The sequence below is a fragment of the Ambystoma mexicanum genome, chromosome 1q (genome assembly GCF_040938575.1).
Source record: "Ambystoma mexicanum isolate Mex_15411 chromosome 1q, UKY_AmexF1_1, whole genome shotgun sequence".
NCBI classification, from domain to species: Eukaryota; Metazoa; Chordata; class Amphibia; order Caudata; family Ambystomatidae; genus Ambystoma; species Ambystoma mexicanum.
Genome location: NC_090922.1, coordinates 252,487,996 through 252,514,587, shown reverse-complemented (window position 1 = coordinate 252,514,587; position 26,592 = coordinate 252,487,996). Strand labels below are relative to the sequence as shown.

Genomic DNA, 26,592 nt, shown 5'->3' with positions numbered 1-26,592 from the left:
TTCTCTCCATTTTACTTAATTATTGGAGTGCCTTCTAAGTTATGCGCTCATATCTGTTTTGACAAAAAGTGGTGTTTTGACTTAGACTTGTCTAATAATTCTTAAGGGAGGTGTGCATACTTTTCTGATTGTGTTTGAACTTGCTTTTGATTAATAGTGCTAGTGTATTTTCGAAGTGTGTGTTAAATAAATAATTACATACTTTTGATACCAAGCTCTGGTCAGTGTTTGCTTGCTCTACTGTTTTTCTGGCCCTATTGTGTATCCTCTGTATACTGCCCTACTTTTCTTGAGAGAAGTCTGCCTGCTCAGCCACAGCTACCAGGTAAATCTGGGTGGTGCAGACTGCTACCAATTGGGTTTACTGCTAACTCCTGTAGTCTTATCTTTTTGCAGTGTTCCCCAAGGGAACTGCACAGGATTCTGCCTAACAGAGACTGCAGAAACAACAAACATGGAACTGTGCCAGAACTCTCGAGTATCCTCTACATAGCCAATAGCCAACAGGTGTTGAGTGGACTTCAAAAATGACTTCCTCCATTTGAAAGACACACTGAAAGAGAAAGAGCTCAAGTAGTCTTGTCAGAAAACAGTAACAAAGCGCATTGGGTGGCAACGCATGATCGGGCCTTAAGCATTCAAGACAGAAGGGATGACCATCACTGCTTGGATAACACCAAGAGCCAGACAGAGTTCTGTGCTTGAGCCAATGATTTCAAAGAGCGGCCAAGCCAATTCTCCAGCGATTTAAGACAGCCCTGCAGGGGTTTGTGGTAGGGCCTGATGTTTCGGAATTGGCATAACATTTGTCGACAGAGCACGAATAGTAGTAAAATAAACATGTACCATGCGTGATAAATATCCTTTTTGTTAGGTGGCAGGGATCACAGTAGGATATTCTGTGCATGCCCAAAGACATTTTCTGCTATCAAACAGAAAACAGGCTTGTTGTAAGGTACACAGTGTATTAAAAAGAGTGGTCTGTGGGTATAGTAGATTTTTAAGAATCGTCACAACACATGATCTCAGATGAAGCCCGAATGCATCATTGCCAAATGTCTCTATGCATAGCCTCCAGGTTTTCCAGTTTCATGCAGAATCTTCGAGCCAAGCCGTTTTTTTCCCACACTGCATGCAGGGACCTTTATGCCCGCCCTTGAAATGGGAAAAACAAAACTACAAGTTCCAGCATGCATTCGGAAGCAAAACCCAAGACTGGCTTGAGAGGCTATTCATGGAACGGGGAAACCTGGCAGGGAGGTCCCTGTAGAAAGATCATAATATAAACAAGGTTAAACAGCACAGCAAACTGAAAGGATACGATCACGTGACGGTCCGAAGGAGACTTCTGCCTTAGTTTATCCAATTTTTCCAGTTCTTTAATCTCAAGGTTCCTGGCATTGTTGAACTTCTTGATTTCTGCCTGCAAGGAATTAAACACCATTACAGCTGGATAGGCACTGTGCTGGCGGCACTGTGACCAAATGAACATCCCACGCTTACCCGCTTGACTTTAATGAGCTGCCCATACATTTTCAGCGGGCTGACCACCTTCAGTTCCAACCTTTCCACCTAAAAGGCAAAGAAAAGAAAATGTCAGAGGTCCTAACAGAAATAGCTCCAGCATACTCAAACCTTTAGTCATGCACATGGGTAGTCTGTTCCATTCTTACCAAAGTTCTTTTTTCGCCACCTGCCTACAAAACGTTATATGGCGTTTTTGTGTAACAAAAAATTACAGCTGTTGATAGATTCAAAGCACTGTGAGTAATGGAATGCATGGACAGAAGTAGTTAAGAGTTAAAGCAAAATGCCAGGGACATGAAACCAAGATTCTTCAGCACAGATGAACAAGCGAGAACAAGTAGGTATTCAGAGTGCATGTGAATCTCATACGGTTTTGCTCCAGTCATAGAAGTGCTGAGCGAGAGTTCCAATGGGAAGGAGAGCCTTGATAAATGTTATGCTAGAAATCGCTCTTTACTAAACTGCGGTAGTCGCCTACCCCTTTTGGTGTCCGGGCTCATTTTTGTCTGCAAGGAGACTTCAACCGTCACGCCGATGACCAACTCTGTTTTTATGTACTGCACTGGTAGTCCATAGAACCACCAGGGTAGGGGTACTTTCAAAATGCCCCATTGGGTCCTTGGTGAGATTCCTCACTCAGGATGCGTGTCAGGTTACAGGCTGGTAGCAGCTATGCACATTTTATTTTTTTTGACCAGTGTAGACCTTCTGCCACACTGGTAGCTGCTTGCTCACTGTAAGAACTAATAATGGCTCCGAGTCACCTTCCCACTCGCCAAATCTTCCCTAAAGAACTGTAGTTGTTATGATGCAAGGAATTACATTTTGGTTTGGTTAAGCTCATTTGAAATGGCTGGTAGGGTGCATGGTGTGGCTGGTAAGATTCAGTCTATAAGTGTTTAAAAGCCCCCTCAGAATGGTTGTGAAGATTTCTGTAGATGGCAGAGTCCAAGGAAGAGCAGTACTAGACTATGAGGGATGTCCCGGACCAAATTTTGAAAGACTCTGGTTCAGTATTTGAATCTTCAAATTTACTTTACCATCTTATCAATTGAAACTTGCACCCTAAAATGGCATCATGCTGTGCTGGTTTTAGCAGAAAAAAAGCGCATGAAGGTTTTACTCTGAGCTGGGTCAGAACTCGCCAGATTCTAAAGTTGTGGACGCTAAAATCGAACGGTCTCTGCCGACTTATTGGTGTCCCAAAAGGTACACCATATTGAAAAGTTGGTTTCTCAAAGATAGTGGTGGGTAAACCCCATGGGGCTGGTCCCATATGGTTGGAGACATTACTACTAGTAAGTTTTGGGGAGAAGGGGAATCTCTGAAGGCACACTGAACACTCGGTATTTGCTACATTTTGAGAAATCAGATCCCATTAGGACATCCTTAGTGTTCTAAATAGGTAATATGGGTAAAAGGGAACAGACTTTCTGCTCGGTTTCGGATTCTGAAAATGGATGCCCTTGAGCATCTCTGCAGGTTAAGGATCAAATCACCATATGAACGTTTTGTTTCGTTTCTTTATTTGTGCCGCGCGTCGAACCCTGAGGTAACTGGGCCCCAGAGACTTAGAGCAGGTTACAATGGGTTATAGACATACATGAAAATAACAAGTGCAGGCGACCGGGTTACATGGTGGTCAGATGGCAGACATAGGAAGATACAGTGAAAGGCAGTTGTTAAAGAGTCAGTTAGTGGAAGAGTTCTTGTTGGCGAGCCAGGACTTCGTGTTGGCTCTGAAGGTCCAAAAGGATAGTTTTGCTATAAGTTGTTATATCATCTGCATTTCCTTTAGGAGTATGCTCAGAGGTGCACAGTTGATGTTATGCACGCACCACCTGCAAAATATCAGTTGCACAAGTATGAAAGCAGACGGTATCAGAGGAGCAGTACATGTGGAACAAGGAGTGGCGAGTCAGGGAGCAGGCGCGTTGCCTTTGTAGAGGAGATGGGGAGTTGAAGGGACAAAGGGGATGGGGGGGCCGTGTGCCAAGGCCTACCAGGGTGTGATCCAGAGCCAGTCGTACCAATGAGGTGGATAGTGGCAGTTGAGAGGGCCCCAATTACTGACCACCCTTGTGCCACCATGTTTCTGTGTAGTCCATCATTGACTCAAGCCTTGCATCGATTACAAGATGCTTGCCAGTATTGTTCTTGTCCTTACAGAAGCCCTTAACTGGCAGGTTATTATGCAAGTCTACGCAAAAAGGACGAGCATACTCGTCCTTGGCATTTAAGGGGTAGCCTTCCTTCTGATCTAGCACCCAGCATTTGTAATAAAGTTGAAATCTGGTCACCTCCAATCTGCATCAGCAAATCTGGCCAGGGAGCGAGAGTCCAAACAGGAGAAAGGGAAGCCAAAACACCTATGCAGACGTACACGGAAGTCTTTTATAACTCAACACAGTGAAAGGGAAATGAACGTAGAAACGTTCCATTCATACGCAGCAGAGAAGAGGACCTTGCGGGGTCAGACTGATACCGGCAAGGCTGCGCAGTGACCGGCAAGCACTCTAGACCACTAGGGACTAAGAAGGGCGAAACACCAGTCCTCCCACATGGAACTTTTTCTGTAGCAGGTCCGTGCAACAGAAGTGAGCAGGGCTTAGCCCACTACTTTTAACTTTGCCCGTCATTTCACCTTTCCTGCTGGGGAACACCAGGCCACCAGATTGGCCAGGGAAAGAGAACCAATACAACAAAGGGTGGGGTTTAAAAAGGTGTTAGCAGGAAGTGTGGGTTATTCGGTGAGGTCAGAGATGGAGGACGACCAAGAGACCAGTAGGAGGAAGTGAGTGCAGAGGCATTTTCTGAAGAAGGTGAAGTATTGGCTATTGAGTGAAAGTGGTACTGAGTGTGTGTTTGTGTGGCAAGTGCGGTTAGAAAGATGTGTGAGGAGTGATGGTGAAGTGAATGGTACTGAGTGAAAGGAGGGTGTTTGAATAGTTGGATGGTGAAGTAGTGTGGAGGAGGCAGCAGCATTGTGGAAGTTTGGGTAGAGGTGTGGAGGAGTAAAATCAAAGGGTTGAGGTGAGGTCTAGAAAGAGTGAAAGACATCAGAGGGACAGAAGAGAGTAAAGGTGGGAGGTGTGGAGAGTATGTGGGGTGAGGAAAATAAAAGCGAGAGGAAAGAGTGAGCGGGAAAAGAAGCATTAAAATATAACGGGGTGGGTGTCTGGAAGGGACAAACCGCAAATTCATTTATACCACCAACAACTAGCTAGAGTAGGGAAAGTTAGGATGATCCTGTAGGAGAGAGATAAGGCCAAGCGCCTTTAGGTTATCATCCCAGCTCATCTAGCGATTAGTCTACTGAGGGTGAACGCCAACGCTAGCACTAACCTGGAGATCAAGATGTCTGGGAAAGGGATGGCCCGAGGACCCACCGAATCATCAATTAAAAACCTTTTAACATCCTCAGAGTCGGAGCGATTCTTGTGCCATCTGTGAGAGAAGGGGAGTGGCAGAGGTGAGCTCAGGTGACAGGGGTGGCTGGCAGGAGGTAGGCAGGGAGGATGGTGGCTCAGGGCATGTGCTACAGAGTGAGCAGGGAAAAGGGAAATGGGCAGGAGAACAGGGAAGCAGAGGGATCTATTTCAGAACTCCCTTAACCCAAAGAACAGAGCACTGGAGAATTTTCTAAATGGATACATTTCGTACTCGCTGCAAACAATCTGCTCAAGAAACCAGTGGTTGAGAGATACTGCTTCTAGTTTCCCAGCATGCAAAATTGAGCGGAGCTGGGAGCTATTTAGCTCCTGCTTATTGCCTAGAAGAGCCTGGTTAAATGGATACCAACATCTACCAGGATCTAATTTTGACCTCCCCGCCCCCATGCCAACTGTTGTTGAACAAACACACCTATGCAAATTTCACTCTGCATAAAAAAACATTAGGACATCTGTAAGGGAGATTTACTTAAGTCCACCTAAGGTATAACTATAGAAGACTCCTCTTAGCGTGCAGGGCTCCAAGTCGTAGTATAGGCTAAACTACATGGGCATAATTGTAGGGGGGTACATGGGTGTTTGTCTCCCAACTTTAATGGCACACCATTTTGTCCCCATTCATTTGGCTGGGGCACCTTTTCTTCAGATGTCATGTTCCCCCCACCCCACATGTTCAGTTAAGTTACCCCACTGCTGAACTACCCAAAAGATTTGGTAGCTATGGCTGAGGAGCCAGACTTACTCTAGGAGGGAGGAGGACTGTAGTGGAGTACAAAGATCTTTGAGCACACAAACAGTCAAGAAGACACTTACACACTTGCATGTATACATACATATTTATTCAACATACTAGTCAATGTTAAGTTTACTTTTCAATTAAGGTAAGAAACATTTGCATACATATATACAGTAGGAGTTTTGCAGTTGTAACTCAATTCAAATGGTAAACCTTAGTGAAAGCTTCTTCAGGTTAGCAAAAGTATTTATCAACCAGCAATCATAAATGATAAGTAAATAAATGTAATACACACTTATAAAATAATTGGAAGCAATTCAAAGTAAGTGAAGCACTTGGCAAATAATACTTGCAATCACTGGTACACGGAAGAATGAACGAAAAAAAAAAAAAACAGAGCAGGTACGTCTTGCACTTAAATTCACAGAGGCCTTAGGCTTCTGTAGTCCATCCCTAACTAGGTATGAAGGTCTCAGAGTCAGAATGGAGGGCAAAGCAGGTAAGGCACAAACTGCAAAGAGTGAACAGTTTCTAGAAGAAGACTTGTAGCAAGTAAGTACAGTTTCTTTTTTGGGAAAGAAAGGGCAGGGGCTTCAGAGAAGGCTCCCTGTAGGCACACAGGCGTTAGGGCCTGGGCGAACTTGTATGGACAGACACCAAAAGGCACAAATCAGCAACACAGGAGCAACAATGCAACTCTAAGTAAGTTCTACCAAGGGTCTCACAGTACTTTATACATGAAGAAAGAGATGCAGTACGATGCTTCCATGATGCAGCGGCGGCAGACCCGGTGACCAAATTCTTTGTCAGGCAGACTGACGAATGGACAATGGAGGGATCTCGCAGCAGCAGTCGAGTGGAAAGGTTCTCAACAACAGATTCTTCTCAGTCAGTTCTTTAATTTTGGCACCCTTTTCAAAGTACCAGTGGAGAACGGTTACCACCCAGTCGATTCAGTTTGCTTGCTCAGCCTAGTCTTCAGATGAGGGGACTTCAAGGAGCGGAATCTTGCCTCTGAAGGTCCAAAGGCCACCAACGTTTCAGGAGAAATAGATCTTCTGAAGGCGCTGCACTGTACACTGACCACAGATCCCAGGGTATTGTTGGTTTGTAGCCAGTGAAGGTCACAGCTTGTTGTGGGATGGCTAGAAATGCAGGTAGTCTTCAGCCTGGTTAGTACCACCAGTCTAAGGGAAGAATTCGTCCTCATCAGAGCTTCTCTGTCGCTTGTAAAAGAAGTCTGGAGCAGCAGCAGTCACTCAGAGGGCTCTGGCAGTTTCTCGAGGTAGCAGCAGACGTCCTTCTCTTCAGAATGGATCTTCCAGTCATCGACTCCCGCTTTAGCATCAAAACCCTCACCTTTTATGCAGGAACCCAGCCATTCAACATGCATGCTGTCATTCAAACCTGGGAGGGGGGGCTTTACTTGCAGGACAGCCATCATCCCAGTTAGAACTGTATCTAGGCAGGCACATTGAAGGACAAAGACCTGGGGAGTTTCACAGTCCTCCCAGACACACTGGTGCCTTCGGGCAGGCATCACAAAGGGATACCATCGAAGACAAAAGAAACACAAGGACCTCCCCCACCCAGCACGGCAGAAGGACTAAAAAAGAAGACCGGAAGCATTTTGGATCAATGGTGTCCCATGTGCCTCTTACCACGGATGTGAATGCAGCCTGCGTTGTAAGTTTGGACAAAACTGTTTGTTGAATTTGTAATGCGCACCGGACCCGAAGGTAGCAGGGCGCGACAAGGATATGCAAAAATTGTTCGAAGAAATATCCTCTGCCACCAGCCAGGCTGGTGGCAGGGGATATTTTTCACCTAAAAAGGGTACTTTAAAATCCCTCTTTACTTGCCGGTGGACGGCAGCTAAAATAATTGTGCTGGGGAACCTTTAAGATTTCCTATCCTCCATTTTCAGGTATTCACCTGCATCTTGAACTCTTAAGACACTGCAGCTGCTTACGGAAGAATTGCTGAAGTAGGTACAACTCTTATAATTAAAAAGGAATTATGCATAACATTGTTTCTACCACTTTGCTCACTTACACTACAGTAAAAAAAAAAAAATCAATCCAAAAAATGTCATTAGTAAGGTTTTGTGCAATCACTGGGAGATAAACTATATGGGTCTGTAAATATGAATGATGTGTACAATGTTCTTGAGTTTCACCTGCACAGTGTTTAAGGCACAATCAATTGTATATTTGTATACATCTGTGTAGAACTCATTTGGTGTGCCAAGTGTTGTTAACTATACCTATAGACCACGTGCCCCATTGTCTCCTAAATATGACCCTTTTTAAAGGGTCGCCATTGTGCTTACACGCTGCAGCTGCTGTTGTTGTGTACAGCAAGTTGTGGGCAGTTTTGTGGGGGTTCTCCAATCTCGTGAACATAGTTTTCCCCAAACAGCCAAATTAAGAGATATAATTTCATCACGTTTGTGGCAATGTGGGCCGAGGGCAGGCTCAAGAGGAATGTGAAATGGTAGCAACACAAACAGTTCAAAGTAAAGTAATGTCCATTCAAGGTTCTATAAAAAGATTTGTCATTAAACAAGCCAATATGCAATCACATCTGTATTAGAAAACACTAACAAAAGCCCACCTGTGTAAAAGAAGACAGAGAAATGTAGAATGTAATGATGCAAGCACTCTGGGTGATTAGCAAGGGGGGGAAACGCAATAAATCACTTCCATGTTGTCAAAAAAGAGATTTCTTTGGGGAAAAGGTGCATAAGGTGGTTTAGTTTCTAGGGTCCCAACAACTGGACCAGTGTTGCTGGGTCTTCAAACAGTACCTTAATCAGATCTTGGGGGTTCAACAGAGTCGAGCCAGGCTTCAAGCTGTTGGGATAGCAGTTTGAACGTCATAATCGAGATGGGGGGCAGGCATCAAGTGGGTTTGAAATGAGGCAAGATCTGGTTCAATCCAGTGTTGTAATGATGGAGGGGGTCGGGAGAGGCGTGAATGTTCGGTTTGATGTTCGAGCATTGGTCGTCCACCAAGATGCTGGTGGCTGGAGGCGGTTGGCTTAAACACGGCCATTCAAAGTCTTTCCACAACGGCAAGCTTATGGTTCAAGCCGAAGCAACGACATGTTCAGCTAGTGTGGTGCAGTGGCAAAATGGTTCATTTAGACAGCAGCAGCGATATGAAGAATTTGAGCCACTGCCGAAGCCCGAAAGTAGTTAGACAGCCAAACAGGGATTGTGCTCCAAATCCTGTTCAAGCAGAAGAAAAGTTATCTTTTCTCACAAAATGGGGTAGGCTAGCAAACACCTGCATGGATCCTTCACCTCCAATGAGATCCTGGGTACTAGTGTGGCTGGTAGAGAGGCAGGTTTTGCTCCAGCAACAGGTCACCCCCAATGTGCACTGGGAGTGGTTAGGGAGCAGTGCTTGCCTCTGCCTTAGAACGCCCAATATTCACCTCACCTGGAGAGCTCTGGACAGGTCAACTCTCCCTAAAGAGGTACAACAGAATTTTTTTATTGTAACATTTAGTTTAATTCAAACTTTTGTCACAACGGATTTCTTGTCATTTCATTAAAACCACAACTTCCCTAACAATTCACAACATCGACTAGAGGTCTTAAATTTCAATATTTGTCCACAGTAAACACATGATCTGTTCAGCAGGTGTAAAATAATTATTTTGTTTTGTTTCTTATTTACTCCAAAATATTATCCAGCAAGTTTATTACTGAGCATGTCAAATGCACAGAACTTCCACCTAAAATCCTGAGCCACCATTCGTCCATGTTTTCACCTGCTGGAGCAAATTGACTCAGGTGGATTGACCTTTGGTTCTTTAGTACGGTACATTTTGTTATTAAGTGTATAAGTGATTCTATGCTGTCCATGCAGAATCTACATACATCATCATTTGTAGTTTCCATATGATGTACCACCAGCATTTGCTTTGTTTTATATGCATTTAGACGCAATCTTAGAAACACATTGCGGTGGTAACGAGACGGGAATTTTTGCAGGTACTGTGGCACGTTGTCTAGCCGATTCATTGCGAGCCCAAGTTCTAGGGCAGTTGGTAGTTTTATATTTGGACAAGTTCTGAATCCAAAACCACTGTTTTATTTTCTTTTTTACATTTTGAGGCTGATTTAACAGCGTTGCCATCTGGATATCTGCAGCTTGCAGAACTGCCTCTAACTTTTGCGTCCATTTCTTAAGTAAGCCGGTATACGCAATGGTGTCTCTAGGCGCTAGTGTTTTATATGCTGGTTCTGGGTTGTCAATTAACATTTTTCGTAGTATCACAAGGGATTTCCAGACGACAGATCCATATAGCTCTTCTAGTGCAAGTTCGTGCCTAATTATAATTGTTGATATATATTTAGGTAGTCTTAGGACTCGCCGCCAAAAGATTCGCTCTAGTTGTGTCCAAATTTTATAATCTAAATTCCAGCCGGTTTCTGCTCCAAAGATGATACCAGGAACTACTTTTTGCATATAGAATTGCCGAACAGGAATTAGACTGAACTTTCCAAATAAAGTGTGGATTCTCGCTCCTTGTAGGGAGAACGTTTCCATACGTTGAAATAGGTACTGTACCCACCTTGTTTCTCGAATCGACCTGTTTACCACTACTCCCAAATAGCGGATTTCAGCCACTTCCTCAATTACTTCATTATCGATCTTCCACCTGAAGTTTCTATTTATTTTTCCTTTTGTTGGACCGAGCTTCATGATTTTTGTCTTTTTTTACATTAATTCGCAATTCGTTTTCCTCCATATATTTTTGTAGACCTGATAGTCACTGTAGCCCTATTTGAGTTGAGTTGATCAGAAGCAGATCGTTAGCATATGTTGCGCAGCAGATTTGATGTCCATTTATTTTCGGAGAAAAACATTTTACATTTGTTAGAGCATCTGGGATATCAGCAATGAACAGCTTAAACAAAGCAGCAGCCAGTGGACAGCCTGGTTTGACCCCTTTAGTCGTATCTATCGCTTCTGATAGATCTCCATTTCCATTTATCCTAACACGAATTGATGTTTTTGAGTGGAAGGCCTTTATTGGTTGCAAGATATTTTCTGGGCAACTCCAGTTTATAAGTTTCCTCCATAATAGTTCACGATTTATTGCATCAAAGGCCTGTTGCATATCCACAAAGGCGAGAAACAGATTTGATCCCTTCTCTAGGGCTTCTAGTTTCAACAAATTAATCATTGTCAGGTTGATTTCCATCCCGACTCCTTTTGTAAAACCTGTCTGTCGACAGTCTAAAATTCCTTGGTTGTTTGCCCACGTTGTTAGTTGTTGCTAGTTTTTGTTGGAGAAAAGTGGCCATTATCTTTCCAATTCTGTCAAGTAGGGCAATCGGGCGGTAGTTGGCCAGATCAGCCCGATTGCCCTTCTTGGAAACTGGCACTATTATCGCCTCAGTCCAGGAGGCTGGAAGTGACCTTTGTTTCGCAATTCTATTGAATAACATTGCTATAAAAATGGACCACTCATATTTATGTGCTTTTAGCATCACGTTGGAAATGGTGTCAGGCCCTGCTGCTCTGGAGTTTTTCAGCTTGCCAATAGCAATTTGTATATCTTCTTCAGTCTCTGATACTTTCCACCACGTTAACTCCGCTTCCAGTTCTGTTGTTCAGATTGAGTTTCTAAAAATACACCTTTAAAGTGCTTTTGCCAGTCGCCCTCGGCGACCCCGTTTGCTAGCATATCCGTTTGATTTGTGTTGTCTCGATTTAAAATGCGCCAGATCTCTCTCGAGTTGTTATATTTAATCAACGATCGCATCATCTCACCACGTTCTTGATCTCTCATGCAGGAAAACGCGTTTAACCAGTTTCGGTATTTTTGTCTTCGCTGTTTAATAGGTGTGACAGATTTAACTCCCATATTTCGTTTTAACTCTTATATCTTTATTGAGCTGTTTCTACTGATTTCGTGCCTGTGTATTTTTTTATTTTGTGCATTCCGTGATCCGCTCATATTTTGGTAAGGCAGTAATGCTACATATTTTAGCGAGTCATGTGTTGTATAGGATAAGGACTGAAACTCCTGTCAAACCTGTTATTTGTTTTTCTTTTAGACAGAGCCGATTTCGCCCTTGATTTACTTCCAAAATTTGTTTGCAGGTCTGTACTTCCGATTTCTGGCTTAATGGCCATGTCATTTCCAAGACATCATGGTCGCTGCGTACAGTCGGCACAATTCTTAATTTATTCCATAGGTTTTTTGATGTCCATATATAGTCTAAGATCTTTTCATGACCAAAGTTTCGCCAGGTGAAATTCGGTGGCATATCGCCAGTTACATGTCCATTAACCATGTCACAATCTCTTGCATCTATTTCATTATCCCATCGAACTCTCCTAGCCGTTGTTTTCTGTGCTTCCTTCGTTGTAGCTGAGATAAGCTTCTTTTCGTCGTTGAACCATGTTAGGTTCATGTCTCCACATATAATGATAGATATATCTTGGCGTTTCATTTGATTTTTTATCAATTATGGTCATTATTGATGAAATAAACTTCTCAGTTGTGATCTTTGCTGGATTCCAATACGTATTGATTAATAACAAGTATTGTGTTTTCATGTATTGTCCATTTGGTTTTTGAATTAAGGTCGCCTGAACAAAGCTATTTGGGTTTTCTTTTTCACATACTTCCCAAGTTGTTCCATTTTTCAGCATCGTAATTAAGCCTGAAACAGGTCTTCTTCTGAGAACTCGAACCCCAAAAACAGTAATTCATCTTTCGCGGCCATTATGGTCTTTCGTACTGCATTTGATTTGATATGCAGTAAAACTTGGTCCGCTCGTTCTTCTGAAATGTATTCCACTATGCTAATATCTTGTGTGGTCACCGTCCTTAGTATTGGCACTGAATGCAATAGTCGAATTACGTTGCCTGTTTAAATTGACGTCGATTTCATCATCAAATATGTTTTCAATCCGTATTTTCCCTAGCAACGATTTTGCTTCAGTCGACTTTCGTTTTTCCTCAGATAATTGTTTGTACTTTCTCGAACCGCTTGTTTGTTTTTTTGCTAATGCAAGATTTTTTTTTTCAGTTTTTTTTTTGCAGGGCACTGCTCATCAGCCTTAGATTTAACGGTTTGAGTGCGACATAAGGTTTTTTGCTGCACCACCAAATATTCCATATGTCAATTTGTCTGTGGAACAGTGAGGTTTTTCAGATGACTTTTCAATGTTTTCCAAACAAACCGTAGCAATATTTCTATTTCTTGAGTGAGTGAGTGTTTGCCTCGGCTTCGTTTGCATTAGAGGATATCGTTTCACTGACCCCCGCCTGACCCATCTGATTTGATCCTATTGATGGCTCATCACTCTCATGAGATCGAAGTCTTTGCAACTCCACGGGCTGTGTCGTTTTGGCTAAGGCCTCTTCTCCATCTGGTGTATTAGACGTACAGCCGTCATCACTGCCCACAACAACCTGTGTTTCCATGTTTTTTTGATGGACCCGCAGACTTGTGGTTACTGTGATCTGGCTGTTTGCATCTGTTCTCACTTGCATTAAGCAGTCTAGCAACGCTTCCATGAAGGTATTTTTTCCGATGTTATCTTTTCTAGTTTGTTCACTTAATTCGACTTGCCAGGACATTGCTTTAGAGGCTTAATTTTCAAAATACTGTTTGAAAGATGTGTTTGCGCATTCCATTTTAGTTATTTTCCCATTTAGGTGACTAATTTGTGCACTATTGTTCTGTAATTCCTCATGCAGTGATTCATAAAGTTTTATGAATGGTATCAGTGCCAAAGACGTCGCGGCCAATAAATTATGGATTTGTATTGCAGCTGCAGTTGACAGATTTGATTGAAATGACTGCTCATTTTCTCCATCGTTTTGTTGGATGCCTTTGTTCCCACTAGTCAGCCCTCCTCCGTCTCGCTTTGGCTCGCCTATAGCAATACGCGGCATCGGCCCAGCTGCATCTGACAAATTTGCCGGCTCTGGCGTTGAACAGCTTACCATCGGCTGCGTAGTAATTCTGATTCCGTTTCTTGCCTGCTGAGAAAGTTATTTTATCATTTTGCAAGCTTGCAGGAGTGACATACGTTTGTTTTCTTATCGATGATTGATCTGTGTTAGTTGCAGAGGTCTAAAGCTGACAATGTATTTCCAGACTTGTTTGTAAATTTGAGACCTTTGCTCATCCCATAGATTTGAGGAATTTCAGATCGTGCATTTCTGCCTTTTATCTTATTTGTGGCTGAGAAACTCTGCTAATTTGCTCTTCATAGATTCAAAATCAGCTTTCAAGCGCTCTGTTAATCGAGCCTCGCGACCTTCAAAATCAAATCCACTATTAGGCGTACTGCCATTTATCGCTGCATGTTCTTGGCTGTTTTCGCCATATTGACTCACGCGCATACTCGATTATCCTCTCGCATACATTGATCCTATAGATCCTATTTTTTCATTTCTTTCTTCAAACAATACCTTGTTCGTTGTTAATGAATGCATATTGTCACAGTTGTATCCAAGGTCTTGAGGATTTTTATTCAAGTTCCTTCCCGCATTACAATCTTTGGTTCTACCTTCAACGGGCACGTATATAAATCTCATTGAATTTGCTTCTCTCAGTAAACACGGGACCTCTAATTCCAAGAGCTCAATGTCTGTTACATCGAACGGAGAGTCAAAGGCTGCCGCGTTGATTTCAATCCCTTTTCCTCTTTCGCCGTCGTGTAAAGTTTCATTTGGATTTGGGCATGGAGCGCTATTGGCATCGGACTCTTCATATTCGGCAGCGTCTTTTGAAACGCCCCCAAGCCCAATCACTCTGTCTTTGCACTCTCTCTTCCACCTGTGCCTCTCTCATCCCCCATGTCTACTACAGATGCCGCACCGTTTCCTGCAACTCTGGTTAAAGACGTATAATGAGGTGTGCCTGATAAGTGTTTACTTGCCAGTTGCGCTAGTGAGAGGAAAGCGGGGAGTCTATCACTCGTTATTTGATCTGTATATGTAGCAGCAGCCAGCAGATCTCTTTGCTATTGACACGACCAGTTATACCCCTCCAAATCACACATGCGGGTGAGCAGATTCCCCTCTTGAAACAAAGTTGTCAATAGCCTGTGTAGATCGCTTTAATTTTGAGCGTGTCAAAGGGCCTGCCTCGGCCATTGTTAACTGCTTACCTGCTGCAGTAGGAAAGAATCGTGCAAGCTTCACTTCCAGCGAACTAAGAGAAACACTGCATATGCCAAAGCCGCCAAACAGCTAAACAGCTCCTCACAGCCTTTCTGCAACAGGGCTTACGCCGCAACGGCCCACCAGGTGTACTGATGTACCCAGCTGATTGACACGCGACTTGCGCATCGCTGGTGAGGAGGTTCTTGTAATGTTAAAGCAAAGGCGTCCTTTTCACCTTTCGCTTTTACTGATGTTCGTGCAGGCCGCATGGTGAAGAAAAGGAAAACTGCTTCTTCTCTCTGCTCGCTCAATCCAGCGAAGATTCCAATGTGTAAACTCAATAAAGTAAATGATTCACGATGCCGCCACAGCTAAACAGCTAAACAGCTCCTCACAGCCCTTCTGCCACAGGGCTTACTGAATTCTTCTCGCAGTCCAGGAATGAAAGTAACGGGAGATCCTTTTTATATAAGTAAAGGTCCACAGGGAATTGAACAAAATCAAACCTGCTTTAAGGGGTGCAATACGTGTCCTTGTGACAAGTGGTGCTTGCCTTCTTGCATCATACCCAAAGGGATTTGTGCTAAAGGAAGTGGAGGAGATACGAAGGAGATGTAGAGAAACAAGATGGTGGAGTCCTTCCCCAAACTGTGCTGAGCTCCCTCAGACTACACTAGTCCTGCCCCTTCTGAGACCCACAGCATCAAAGGCCCTACGGTATGCAACACACTGGTATGCGGCTAGTCCTTTTGTTTAGCGTGTGGCTTTTGATTTTGGTTTCCCAGACAGCCCCTATCGAGAGCTTCTTGTGCTGAGAGGTGTTACCCCCATCCCCACAAAAGGATCAAACGAGAAGTTCAGCCCCCACTGGCTCTGGTCTGGATGGGCGCAACAAAGATAGCCAGTCTAGTGAGAATGCATACAGCCAGTTCATGGCTGGCCTGAACTCAATGTTGACACAAGTATGATTCAAATCAGTTGTGGCTTTATTACATATGTGGATTACCAGCTGCCAAACTCGGATATGGTTGATTGTTAAATATCAGACCACCATGTCTGAGAATGAATCACGTGCCCTCATTTTATATTAATTAAAAAGCAAAAAGGCCAGGGCTTCAACACCCTAATCAGATGGTAATTCCTCAGAACCAGTGGTTAGAGAGAATATTGGTCACAAATTATCATATTGATTCTGGGACTACTTCCCCGTTTTATAACCCAGAGCCGCCTAATGATTTTGTTGCACTGATCCCTATTAACAGATTTTCTAAAACTTCCTAAACCATCTGAAATTATCTTACCTGTAACTGCATATTTATAATTGTTGAAAGGGATGATTTAAGGGACACATCACTGTTCTTATAATACTCCTTTCGATCTTTAAAGTACTTAACTTTGTTCGAATATTTTTCTCAATGCGAACCATTAACATAAAGAGTATAGTTTCAGTAGGATAGTGTATGGACCTTCCTTTATTGTGTGCACCACCCTTTTACCTCCTAGAAAGGAAGCCAGGCTGATCAGACACACTATCATTGTGTGAATAGGAATAATTCAAAGGAAAACCTGTCTAACACTACTGGTTGGTCTTCTCACGAAGTCACAAGAGGAATTGTATAAAATCTTCCTAATAATAATGTAAAGGTCTACCACCAGACTGGATGTACTTAGAGTGATGCAGCACCAGCATGTTATGGCAAACCAACCGTAGGTGTATGGTAGTGTGGTAAATTGTCAGAATAATATACAAGTACTGCAGTGTTTTGGCATGGGCTGATTTATGGGTCAGTGAAGAAGCTGGAAACCGATGAGCTGCTGGACCGGTAACCGGTGTAAGAGTGTAAGAGTACTGATGATGTGATTAGATAATCCCAGACCAAAGAATAGACAAGCAGAGTAGTTCTGAACTTGTTGGAAGGTGTGCAATTTGTTGGCAGGGAGTCCACACAGATTACATTGCAGTAGGAACAGGACTGCTCCAAGTACCCTGGCTCTCTGAGAGAATCTGCAGGAAAAAGTTAGCTTGCCTTCTCAATAACCTCTGGTGGTACAATGCTGATCTTATGATGTTTGCTTATGAGATAAAAGATAGGTCCTTATTGAAAATGAATTTCACATGAGTTATTTGTGTTGCATGAGAGAAGGGTGCTTACAATTGGGAGGGCAATGCGAAAGGAAGTGTGATGTGGTCAATAGGTCCCAAAAGACAGATCTCAGTATTAAAGGTGTTCAAGTAAAGACAATCAATAGCTATTCATCCATGGATATGAAGGGTAGCATTGAAGGACTAAGAAGGTAGGAGCTGAGTTAATCTATTCTTGCATCCATGCACGTTCAGTTCTAGGAAGATTCCCAAGCAGGATTTAGAGAGTACGCATATATACAACAATTAGCAAACTTTCTAGGACAACGTATTAGGCAATGTGGCCATAACATGCAGGCTATCGGACCACGAACTAAACACCAGTGCACAGTCTTCATGGAAACAATATGGAGGTAGCCTTGGTGCCTGTTTTGCAGAGAACATCAGTTGGCATATGCTTCTCCAAGGCTATGAAGGCTGCTTTGCCTCTATCGGAATGAGAATGGATAGCAGCGCAATGAGATAAGCTTATGGGATTTAATGAGGTGTATGTGAATTGATTTTATAAAATCAACATTGAAATAAATAAGATCAATGAATGCCAATTGATGAGAAAAAAAAGTTGGTTCTGTGGCCACCAGGCTAGAGTCCAGGTAAATATAGAAGTCTTAACAGCGTGGGTCTCCATAATTTTAAAATAAATGCGAGATGTGAAAGTTGTCCAGCTATAAACAAAGATATCTCCACAATCAAGAATGTAGAAAGCTCATTGCATACAGAAAGAACGAATAAAGGAGGCTTAGAGGCAATTTTTCTTTGTCAGATCCACAATAAGAATGGTGAAGGGATGTAGCTGAGCAGAGAGATAGGAAGAGGGTGCTCCTGCGGGCCTCAGACTGTTCGCAGCCCTGCTCCTGCTCACTGCCTAGGACCCCTCGGGAGCATCCAGGCCAGCATACATCTGCCCAGATGCAAGTGACCATGTTGAGCTATCCTGAGATATGTTTATTTTGAAACTGATGTGGACTCCGTTGGAGGCTTTGGTGTACACTCTAGCCATCTTAAGACTAGCGCTGGGCTGACACGTCCTCTTTCACTGTCTGCCTTGATGCAGGCATGCCAGATTAAACGTACAAATACCGGTTCCTAGATGACCCCAGAAACATCACAACTATTCAGGTTAGCTGCATTGACACACTTATTTTTCTCAGTCCTCTGTAAAGATTCACAGTCACTTCTCCCCAGTGGAGGATCCCTTCCCCGTGAGGCTAGGAAGGTGAGGCTGCTATCCAATAGTCCCCCTAGGGGTGGTGGAAAGTGGGACCTCACAGGAGAGACTCCTGTCCCGTGAAGGAATTCCCTAACCCCTTTCGCCTTGGGACCAAGTCCTTGTGGGTTTCCTATTCCGACCCCTACCCCACCTCCAAGACAACAGACTCAACAGACAGAACACAGTTCTCTGGCTAGGTGGCAGGGGCAGACCAAACCTCTCCGCTTCCAAGGGAAGCTTTCCACCTCCAAAAGGGGTTTCAACTGGGTTGAGAGCAAGACATAACTCATAACAGCTCCAAAGGCATGGGCGCTCATTCCATCTGCCAGAGGCTGCCTACAAAGGCTGCATGGCTCCCCCACCAGCTCCTGCTGCAAACAGGAGCACGGCATCCTCCACGCTGCCTGCAACGCCATTAAGCGTCGATCAGGGAATACGGGCCAGGACTCATTATCCAAGCACTTCCTGCTCTAGCCGCAGGTTGGTGGTCCCATCTCCCCTTTCAGCCATTGGATGTTCCTCGCCACTTCCAGTACTTTTGCATTGGAGGAACCCAATGAAGTGCAAACAGCTATGGGCCAACCTCCAGCATTTTTACCTTTGAGCTATTGCTCTGCTGTGTCCTGCTACGGGATTGTGAGGATCAATTGAGTCTTTGCTCAACCCTGCCCTCACCATCTCTTCCTTTCTCTTCTACTTCCCTCTTCATTCTCCACTGCTCAAAACCATTTCAAATCTCTTCCCATCCCGATCATCTCTTTTCATCAATGCAACCTACTCTTTACACACAAAACCTCCTACCACAACTTCATCACACTTCCTCTTCTCCGCTCTACCCCCATCGCCTCTCTACTTCGCAGACTCAACATCAGCATGCTTCTACATCCATCCCTTTATATTGTGCTGTGGAATGCACAGTCTGTCTGTAAGAAGACTTCCCTTACTTCATTCCCATTCTCCCTCTCTGGGCCTCATTATCCTTACACAAACCTGGATTTCTCCCTCAGACTCTGAAACCCTTGCTGACCTTCCCGACCCAGACTATACCATCACCCACTCTTCCCCACCAAACTAGTAGAGGTGGTGGTGTAGGACTATTCTCATCTTCCAAACTTCCCATCTGTCCTAGTCCCCCATTTCTTGCTAGTTCTCCCTCTTTCGAATACATTCTTTCCAAAATCACTGCTTCCTATGCCATTCTTATTATAGCTCATGTAAGGGTGCAGAAGTAGGAGTCTGACAGTGGTGGCATGCTTGTTGGCAAAAACATTTACTATAAATAGTAAAGAAAAGGAAAAACCTCTCGTCCTATTTCTATGAGGGGGTTTCCCTACCTCAACAAAAACATCATGGACTCCATCAGGATGTCTATAAAGTAAAATGTCCACCGCCCTGTGTCCAAAACTATTTCTGTCCCTTAGACTAAACGAAGTAAGTTCTCTCGTTCTGGATACAGCCCTTTTAAAGTTCAGTTAGCGGTTTCAAAACCCAATGAGTGATTCTTTAAACACTGATCCCAAGTATCAAGGGGGCGGCGTTGGGAGGTCTGGTGGGGGGTAGGGGTGAGTCCCTTATCCTTTTCCTCATATTCAACTCCAAAATGTAGTCTAGTTCACCAGCCTGTCAGATTCAGCCATAGAATTCAGGATTCCAACAAATATCTCCTTCATTGGTAATGGGTCCTCAACCCCTTATTGGAACTCCTTGAACAACTCTCTCTTTTACATGGGCCACAGATCCCTCTGGGTGTCTCTGGATCTCCCCGACTTCTTCTCTAACTCTTTTCTATGTGGGTCCTAGACTCCTTTATATTCTCTAGGGCTCTCCCTGACTTGCTTTGGGCCTCAGCCCCCGATTCTGTTTCTCTTCTCTTTCATATGGATACTTGACCTGTGCGCTTTGCTCTTGTGGGACTTGCCCAACTTCATATGTGTCCCAGACACTGGTGTGTTGCTTTCTCGTGTTCTATAGCCCAGCGTCATTCACTGTCCAAGTGAACAGACCTGGTGTGCTCTCCTACCAGGTACTGTTACACATTGTAAAGTGTCCTAAGTCAGTTTCTGCTTTTACTTCTTTCGGGTCTACGACCCATTGGCTTGGCCTCTGGCTTATTTGAGTCCCAGAAAGCCAATAGGCTTTCATAGACGCTTAGTTTATTCTCTTGCCAAGTTTATATGGATGCAGCATATGTGTGTCCTTCTCTTTCTCAGAGGGGTCCTAGAGGGATCCTTTATTCGAAGCTTCACTTATCGGGAACCTGACCCTTGTTAGACTCCCTTCATTCAGTTCCCAGCCCCTCTCACGGACCCAGGCAGCACCAGTTCCTGGTTTCTGGGTTCCTGCTGTGTGGCGTACTGCTCAGGCTTCCCAGACTCTGGGCGAGCAGCCGATGCTCCTCTGAGCTCCTGCCGTCGTTCGCGTCCCTGCTTAGTCTTCAGCAAGTCGAGCTGCGCGGCTTCCCTTCAGGTGAAATCCCAAGTCTTCTGCGTACTTGGATTTTATTTGGTTTCTCGTGGTCTGCAGGATCTTGGCAGCACCCTTACAGACGGCAGTTTCATTCCACAGTCTTCCCGGTCCAAAACGTCTTCCAGTGGGTCTCCGTCTGTGGCTTTCAAACTTTGCTCTCGGTTACATTGGGGCAGGCTTGACCAATGGCATAGTCGTCCTAATTTGTACTTTGGAAAAACCAATGGGCAATCTTCAGCAAGTAGCCTGCACACCGATTCCTGTAGGTATTCCTCATTGCTCTAGCCTTCCTCCTAGTCACAGTACTGAACTGATGATCCTCAGAGTTCAGTAGCATTCTTCTTCGTCTGAGTATTTTCTTGGGGGTTAATTTTCCTCAACTCTACACAGATAGAGGTGTGGGGGACCACTGAGTGGAGTTAGAGGAAGGAGTGGCAAGACACGAAGGAGGGGAATACTGGGTTCTCTCAAGGTGATTGTCACTGGTCCGGTGGATTGTTTCCCTTCCCATGAGATCCACCCACTGAGTACCACCCACAGGATGGCTATCGAGTAGCGGCTTCACATGCCTAGCCCTATGCGAAGGGGCTTCCCCCGTGGAAGCAGTGACAATACCATGGGATTCGTCATACTCTCTATTGACCACCTGGTCCCGGTGGTCAATTTATTTAACACCCCTCTCAACTAATCGACTCCCTTCCTCACTGTGATGCTGGAAATGCATCAGAGGGACAGGGCCTCCGTAGCATTGTCCTTTACTGCTTTTATCATGTGTTCTGTCGTGTTTTAAACGCAGGAGTTCATGTAGGACTCCTGTAGGTGCAGCTCTTCCTGTTTTTGGTTTGGTTTACAGACCCATGGGATACCCTTCCGGCACCCATGGGTGGGAGTACAACCCTGTGCCCCTAGTGTATGTTTTTGGGCATCCGTGTGTGGCCCACAGAGCAGGGTGCGGGCTGGTGGCAGCTCCGTGCTGAATTGACTGGTGCCCTGAGCGTCCTCCATTTTGGGATGCCCAGGCCATGTCATTGGAATCAGTAGATTCCTGATGGACAAGATAGCCCTCGTGGCCTCTTGCCTTCCATTGCCTGTTACCTTGATCTTCCCGAAGTCCTGGGAAGCCCCGACTCTGTCCCTTCCCCCTGACTGGCGGTTGGGTGGAAGTTCCATATATGGTAGTGTGGGGAAGTGCCGACCAGACTGGCTAGAGCCTTCCCAACGACCGTATGTTGTGGGTACACCTGTGGGTGGGACCTGGGTGAATGGAGTGTGTGACGAATCTACACTTCTTGTTGTGGACGTCTGGTGTTTGACAACGACAGACAGCCCTGCCCGAAACTGGAATGAATGCAGTGGGTAGTGTTGAATGGCGTGGTACTTGTCCGAATCCACATTCTGTGTTGCGAGTGTCTGGATGGAGAAGAATGCCCTTCGTAGTGATTGGCTGCCTGAGTGTGACCCAGCGGAATGAATGGGAGATCAACAGTATATCTGGGGACCTCTCACTGCTAGGAATCATGTTCAGAAGCTGAAGTCCAAACTACGAAGAGTAACTGGAGTGAAACTGAAGCTTGACCTTGAAGCCCCGCTGGAAGAGAAGAATTGAAGTTGCTCTTCTTCATCAATCTGAAAGCTGCTGCGTCTCCAAGGACTGACTCAGAGAGGACCTGGTAAGGCGCCCTCTTCCCGAGCTACGAGGGACCATCGTGCACCAGCTGATCTTTGCCAAAGCTCCCTGGTAGACAGACCTACGACAGGCTGCCGACCGGAGACGGGGACTGCCGCAGAATCCCAAAGAAAGGCACCCGGACAGTTGTTCACCACCGTCGACGACCAGAGCCGCCGTGCTCCTGTTGCCTAAGAACTTTCGATTCATGGACACACCTGTTCGGACCGCCGCCTGCCTTATCCCGTCGTAGAAGGCCAAGCCGTCGACACGCCGAGGAGTATCCGCTGGTGGGTTTCCCGCCACCCAAAGGCCACAGAGATGCTGACGACTCAATGCCCTTGCTAGGCCACAGTTCTTCAAACTCTTTGCAGTCCAGAACTTTCGACACAGAGGTGCCCCACACGCCTCTTCATTGCAGGTCGTTTACGCTTCCCCGTCGCCGAGCACCGCTAGGAAAGAAGCTGCCACTTCACCGCCGTAGTTCACCCTGTTCTTCGCCGGACGTTTGATGACCCGTGACTCCTGTCTTGCGATAGATCTTTATTCTACAGGTTGCCCAGGTGTGGGGGATCTCCACACAGAATTGTGTTTAACAGTAGAGGCCAGTATTCTGCCAATCGTTCTAACCAACTGCTTTCCTCTTCCATCTATTGTTGGTTTCCTTTACAAACTGATTTATGTGACATTTAACCATACAGTTGATGCACTTTAAAGAGATCGAAAAGTAATTGTGGTACCACGTAGAAATGTATAGATTTACCATCATAGATAACCGAGTACAAAGTGAGTTATCGTGATATTGTACATAACCTGGAATATTAATTATATAAAGACTGTTTTAACTAATACAGCGTGCAGACATTCCTTTGTGGGTGCTTGCGGACTACACTGTACTGAAGAACCAGCCCGTATCACCTCCTGAGAAGTTAGGCCCCTGATTGCTCGTCCATTGCTACCAACAATAGGTTATCTTGGCTGGGGTCCTCTGTGGCTCTCTACCATATAGAGAGCAGGAGTACAGACACCCCCCCCCCTCCGGTCTTTACACTCACCATCATCACCTCATTATAACTGGTGACTAACCTCCCCTCTCACTCCACTTCTCTATCCGCTGACTTTAGCTTACTTCTCCTTAACCACTCGCTTTCTTTTGTCTACTTTCTGCCCACCCATTCAAATGGTAACGATTGTCCTCCAAATTCTACCCTCTCTGACCTACACCACACTCTCCTCCAATACAAAATTCAATGTTCCATGCACTGATAAAGCCTTCAATGACTAATGTTTCTCTTAACACTCCCTTCTCTCCTTTCACTTCCCCCTTACTACATTCACTCCTAAACCCTCCCCTCCCGTGGATTACACTTGCATCCACACTTTGAAAACAACAATGAGGAAACAACGTTGCACTTGGCAAAGATGTAGACAATCCTCGGGTATCCAACTTTACCTGACTGCTTTTTAAAACTACTCCTCTACTCTCAAAAGTGACTTCTATCACCTGCATTTTGTCTCGAGCGAGGCACCTCCAAAAATCTCTCACCTCCAGCTCCATCTCCTCAACTCTTTATGCTAAGGATGTAGCCCTCTACTTTGCTGCAGAAAGGTTGCAACATTTAAATAAAATGCATCAAATTACCTTCCATCTCCCACATGCTCACTTTTCTCCACTAACTCTACCCTCTGCTGTGACTATGTCATCCTTTGCCCCTACTAACCGGGGTGACATTCTGAACCTTCTCAGGGCTAACAATCGTATGCCCCCATCAATCCGCTTTCCCCACACAAAGTAAAACTCATAGCTCCCAGTGTTTTTCATATCTTACTTCCCTTTTCAACTCCTCTCTTGACATTGCCATGTTTCCATCATCCTCCAAGTCAGCAGTCATCCCTATCCTTAGGATACCTGGTCTAGAGCAGAACTGTCCTGCCAACTTTCATCCTGTCTCTTCTACCTCACTATTCCAAAATCCTAGAGTGTGTAGTTTTGAATCGACACACGTTCCTTGACACACAACCTCTGGATCCTCTTCAATCTGGCTTACGACCTCTGCACTCCGAGCCAGCTCTCCACAAAGTCAGCAACTACATCTCTCACGCTCATCGTGCTAGCCGTTCATCTATTCTTATTCTTCACGACCTCTCTGCTGTTGATACCTTGAACCATTCTGACCTTCTCTCAAACACTCTTTCCTAGGCATCAGGAACAATGCCCTCAACTCGTTTGCTTCGTTATCTCGCCCCCAGACACTCTAAACCTCTGCTCTTGGCACCATGATCTGTTTCTATGGCTTCTCCGATCAACTCTTTGCTGATAACACTCTTCTCCTTACCCACCTTACCCAAAGCACTGCAGTCAAAGTCTGCCTCTCTGCCATCAAATACTGTATGGCATTTCACTCACGTTCAACTCCACCAAGACTGAAGTTCTCAGATTCACATTCAAACAGGCTATTTTCCTCTTCTCGTATTTTCTCCTGACTACCTTCTCTACTCTGCTTCTCGCAACATTGGTGTAGTCTTAGACCAATCTCGCAACTTCTCGCAACACCTCCAAATCTGCCACTGCAACCATTTCCTCATCAGAAAAATAAGACAACATATTCCCTTCAACACTGTTAAGGACCTAATCTCCACTCTTTAGTACTCTCTCAATCGGTCTACTGTGCCAGTCTACCCCATGGACTTCCCAACTATGCAATTTCAACTCTCCACAACTTGCAGTCAGTATACTTTTCAACCTTCCTTGCTTCACCTCCACCTCCCCAGCCCATCGTCAGTAGGGGTGGTTTCCTTGGAACGCACACCTAATGTTTTCTCAAGTTTTTATTCCCTCCATCTCTTCCTGCTCTTCTTTTGCATTTACCACGGCCCTTGGGACCCTGAAGATTCGACGCTTGGCCATACTCGGGGGAGCTGTGGGGGGGGGGGGAGGGGGAATTGACTTAAATTAGATTTTACTGGCTCACAGCAATTTATTTTTTTGCAGAGTGAGAATTAGTAATAGGTGGGGATTTTAATTGTGTCCTCGATAGAAATGGACACAATCTCAACCCCAGAGCTAGACAGTCAGAATGCTCATGCAGTAGCAACATGTTTAGAGCCCTCTCTAAGGCTTTAATCGGGAGGAAAGCGACTATATGTATTACACTCATACACACAGGGCATTCCCATAATAAAATATTTTTTACCTCCTTTACTCCTAGGGTGATGTCAATTATGATGGACAGAGATAGTCCCAGTCATAGTTGGAATCATTGGCCACCCCCCTTCCTACCTCACATGTCATGGCATTTTAATGACTTCATTTTGAGAGATGCCGTCATTTGAGCGGTTACTGCCAACAAACTGACACAATTTTAGGAAAAACATGCCAGGGACCTAGAGATGTGCACACTACAGTATGCAAGGGAGGCAACTGAAAGAGGGCAGGGATCATTCCCAGGGCTACTGCCTTCATACACGCTACAGACAGAAAGGCATTGAAGAGATGTGAAAGGGAACAAAGATGCACAGGTCAGATCAATGAGGGAGATGCAAATAGCCCAATCCCAACGCAGATCACACCTTATGGATTGCTCTGCCAGGTCCCTACTACTCACAAAGAAAAAAAAAGCTAACAGATTGCTCACAGGCAAACGTACACGACTTAAATTTCATCTCCTGTCTTGATGACTTGCTATGAAGACTGGGAAAAAGATTGAAATTATAGAATCCTATTTTAAATCCATCTTTAGTGATTTCCCCCAAACGGTCCTGCATCACAGCGATTATTCCGGAAACCAGTCTTTCACAATCAAGAAGGGAGAACCTGCAAGTAACCATTTCCGGGAACAGGTGCCTAAACTGTTGCACCCCTTCTGGCGAGTAAAGCACAAGGCTGAGATAGGTGTAAAAATATGTTTTAGAACCCAATGCCGCCCATGACAAAACTCATTCATAGCCTCAAGAACAATCTCCCGTTACATAAAGTCTCTGTCCCAACCGTGATTTTGAGGCTGTGCAAGAACACATGCAATGTGCCTCATAGAGGGCAATAGCTCTTCCTAACTCCCATGCAAACTTGTTGCTGAAGTTCTCTCTGCTCCTCTCAAAATGAGGTGATCACAGACAGCAGCACCTGTGATAATATTAGACAAATAATTGACCCAATAGACGGGGAACCCGCTCAGGCCACAGATTTGCCTTCTTGGTTTTGGAGGCCAACAAAGAATTTGACAATACCAATTGGGCGTTCA

General features: G+C 44.8%; 1 protein-coding gene across 1 annotated transcript in view; it reads right to left on the bottom strand.

The window, feature by feature from the left end:
- CIBAR2 (CBY1 interacting BAR domain containing 2) overlaps positions 1–26,592 on the bottom strand; it is a 274,308-nt gene that overhangs the window by 176,562 nt on the left and 71,154 nt on the right. The window contains exons 3-4 of the mRNA XM_069638286.1: positions 1,504–1,572; positions 1,322–1,423 (exon numbers count right to left, since the gene is read on the bottom strand). Coding sequence (XP_069494387.1) covers positions 1,322–1,423; positions 1,504–1,572 — 171 coding nt within the window. The remainder of the gene's footprint in view (positions 1–1,321; positions 1,424–1,503; positions 1,573–26,592) is intronic.